Source organism: Quercus lobata, chromosome 9, assembly GCF_001633185.2.
Source record: "Quercus lobata isolate SW786 chromosome 9, ValleyOak3.0 Primary Assembly, whole genome shotgun sequence".
NCBI lineage: Eukaryota > Viridiplantae > Streptophyta > Magnoliopsida > Fagales > Fagaceae > Quercus > Quercus lobata.
In genome coordinates, this window is record NC_044912.1 from 19,179,315 (window position 1) to 19,183,130 (window position 3,816).

The following is a 3,816-nucleotide window of genomic DNA, read 5'->3' on the forward strand; positions in this document are numbered from 1 at the left end:
ATGTACTGTTCACGGATCCACAAATTTCACTTTTCATCAACTTTTTCATTAAAAATGGGTCCCACGATACTATTCACACATTTAAAAATTATTTCGCTATAGTGTTTTTCAATTTTCAGTTTCAGTTTTCAGTTTTCAGTTTTCAACTGTATCCAAACGGACCTTTAATTAACCATAGGCATATTTTAATGTCGTGTAGTAAACATACCGAGTTACCACTACAATTCCTAAGATCTCATAGATTTTTATCGTACAAAAACGCCAATTGATTTTATTTCTTAGAGCATCCACAGCAGTGGAGCCAATTTTTTAGCTTTTTAGCACTACAAAAAGTCATTTTATCTATTTTACCTTCTCACATCCAATAACAATAATTTTATTTTAACTTTTAACATAATAAAATAATATAAATACTACAATAAAATAATATTTCATTCAACCACCAAAACACATCTCCAATGACTATCAAATCTACACAGAGAGGAAAAATAGTTTGAACCCAAAATGAAATGGAAAAGTAGTGTGAACCAACATGAATTGCAGAAGAAAAACTAAAAAACAAGAAAAGTAGTGTGAATGCAAAATATAAATAAACCAAAATGAATTGCAGAAGAAAAACTAAAAAACAAGAAAAGTAGTGTGAATGCAAAATATAAATATATATATATATATATATATATTTACCTTTTCAGCTCCCGTGCAAGCCAAAAATAGGAGAAGAAAAGTACTGTAAACGCAAAATAAAATATAGTAAAAAAATAAAAAATAATAAAAGTAGTGTGAACGCAATATATATATATATATATATTTACCTTTTCAGCTACCGTGTACAACCAAAAATAGTTGTGTATTGTAGCTGTGAAACCAAAAAATATTACTTTGGCTCCACTATTATATGGTACATTTTGAGTTTTAATGATTCTAAAAATAACTATATAGCTATTTAACACTACTATTATTAGTGTTTTTATTTCACGATAAGAGATTTTACCAATTGAATTAATTGAAATTTATCTATTAAAGAGGGATGGTAAAGAGCCTAAAAGAGATATTATGTCACAAATTGACATATTATTGTAACTTTATATGCAATATACCATAGGGGCTGTTTGTCTCGGTAAGCCCTTTGCAAGAAGGATACCTCATGAACATGAAGCCCATGCAAATGAGTTCAAATCAGTTCCCTCCAATTTTTCGTTCTTCTTTATTAATCTCTTTACCCAAAATGGCAACAACCTCTCTACAAGTGCAACAACTCGCTGTCCTTTACTGCTCTTCCAAGAGCAAGAAAATCAAGAAACAAAAACAACTAACCCAGCAGCAACAACAACAAAAACAAAAACAAATTCACCAAAACAACAACAAAATCTCCTTTCGAAAACCAACTCCAACCCCACTCCTCATTAACCAAAAACCTTACACCCAAACAAAAACCCAAGCCCTTGACTCTGTTGTTAATGACCTTGAAGCCTCTGTTGAGAGAGGTATAAAGATTGACATTGAAATATTTTCTTCTCTCTTAGAAACATGCTACCATTTGCAAGCTATTGGTCATGGTATCCGAATTCACCGCCTTATTCCCGTAAACCTTTTACGTAAAAACGTAGGCTTATCGTCGAAGTTACTGCGTTTATATGCGTTGTGTGGGCATATCGATAAGGCTCACGATGTGTTTGATGAAATGTCTAAACGAGACATATCGGCTTTTGCGTGGAATTCACTTATCTCCGGGTACACTGAATTGGGTCAATGTGAAGATGCCGTGGCGCTTTACTTTCAAATGGAGGAAGAGGGTGTTGAACCGGATGCATTTACGTTCCCTCGTGTGCTGAAAGCTTGTGGGGGAATTGGGTTGGTTAGAATTGGTGAGGAGGTGCATCGACATGTGGTTCGCTGGGGGTTTGCAAATGATGGGTTTGTGCTCAATGCTCTTGTTGATATGTATGCCAAGTGTGGTGACATTGTGAAGGCTCGGAAGGTCTTTGACAAGATCACTTCCCGGGATTTAGTTTCGTGGAATGCTATGCTCACGGGTTATGTTCGTCATGGGCTTTTGGTGGAGGCATTAGACATCTTTGGCCAAATGCTTCAAGAAGGATATGAACCAGACTCAGTTGCTATATCCACAATGCTTACCAATTTGTCATCATTGAAGCCTGCACTTCAACTTCATGCTTGGGTTCTTCGTCGAGGATTTGAGTGGAATTTGTCTATTGCTAATTCCTTGATTGTTGTTTACTCCAAGCATGGCAAGTTGGATCGAGCATGTTGGTTGTTTAAGCACATGCCTGAGAGGGATGTTGTGTCATGGAACTCTATAATTACTGCTCACTCGAGAGACCCAGAAATCCTAAGGTACTTTGAACAGATGGAGGATTCTGGTACAGTGCCAGATAGTATAACATTTGTTTCAATACTATCAGCTTGTGCCCATTTGGGCTTGGTGAAGGATGGGGAGAGATTGTATTCTATGATGAGAGGAAAATATAGAATAAGCCCAATCATGGAACATTATGCTTGTATGGTTAATCTTTATGGGAGGGCAGGACTGATCAATGAGGCTTATGCTACCATAGTGGAGACAATGGAGTTTGAGGCTGGTCCAACAGTGTGGGGGGCATTGCTGTATGCTTGCTTACTTCATGGAAATGTAGATATTGGGGAGATTGCTGCTGAAAAACTTTTTGAGTTGGAACCGGATAATGAACATAATTTTGAGCTTTTGATGAATATTTATCGCAATGTAAGTAAATTGGAGGATGTAGAAAGAGTGAGAATGATGATGGTAGAAAGAGGATTGGATTCTTAGACCCATCCTCATACAGCTTATAACATAGATGCCACGCATCAGATTCTCCATTTTGGTTCACTACAAGTGCAAGATGCCATTTGAGTCTTTCCTTTGATGCAAGCCTAATGATTTTAGGTTCTTTGGATACATTTAAATGGACCTGCATCACCTTCAACTGACCATTTGGATTGCAGAGAAGGGGCTGGCAGTGCACAAAGCTAAACTGTTGATCTACTTCGGGTCTTCATTGTGAGTGAAGTACAGGTTTAATTTTGACATCCAAGGCTATTATAATTCATTCATATTTATGTTCTACTCCTCAAGCCCATTAAAGGTTGGAAGACAAAAAAAAACTTTGTACGTGTTATGAAACATTTCTGACCCAATCCTATATACAAAGACAAGAAAATTAATAGGTTTACTATAATGACATTGGAACTTCTTGTATCAAAAGTATTGTGTATTGTGCATTTCCAGGGAAGTATTTGTTTGCAGTGTCAAGACTGTCTCAGCTTCCAAAGAATAGTGGATAGACTAGTATTCCAGGGAAGTATTTGTTTGCCCTCTTTCTTCTCCCTTATTGCTTTTACCCCTAAACTAGTACTAGTCTCACAAAATCTGAATTCATAATTGTGAAGTTTAAAAAAAAAAAAGCAAACTAGGTGAGGTGGTTCTCTTTATTTGTTTATTTGAGATTATAGGTCTGGAACTTACAGTAACACAGTAATTATGTAAGTGCATGATGGATTTATTAAACTTTTTTAAAAATTATTTTATTATTATTTTTAAATACTGTAAGATGTAAGGTTGTCAAAATCGGGATTCTACGTAAGATCATGGGAGGTAGATGGGATCGTGAATTGTAGGATCGGATTGTAGATCGTAAGATCCTACATTATTTGAGGAAAAAAAAAAAAAACACATTCATATATTAAATAATCACATTAATTATACATTCATTTATAAAAGAAAGAAAAGAAGAAAAAAACTAAAAATTTGCATCCATTTGATGTAATTACCATACA

The 3,816-nt window shown here is 35.2% G+C and overlaps 1 protein-coding gene across 1 annotated transcript; it reads left to right on the plus strand.

The window, feature by feature from the left end:
- The first annotated feature begins 1,090 nt into the window (after positions 1-1,090).
- LOC115960496 (pentatricopeptide repeat-containing protein At4g25270, chloroplastic) lies at positions 1,091-3,331 on the plus strand. Its single transcript, XM_031079427.1, has one exon. It carries the CDS (start codon positions 1,145-1,147, stop codon positions 2,807-2,809), a length of 1,665 nt encoding a protein of 554 aa, XP_030935287.1. The 5' UTR covers positions 1,091-1,144; the 3' UTR covers positions 2,810-3,331.
- The last annotated feature ends 485 nt before the right edge of the window (positions 3,332-3,816 follow it).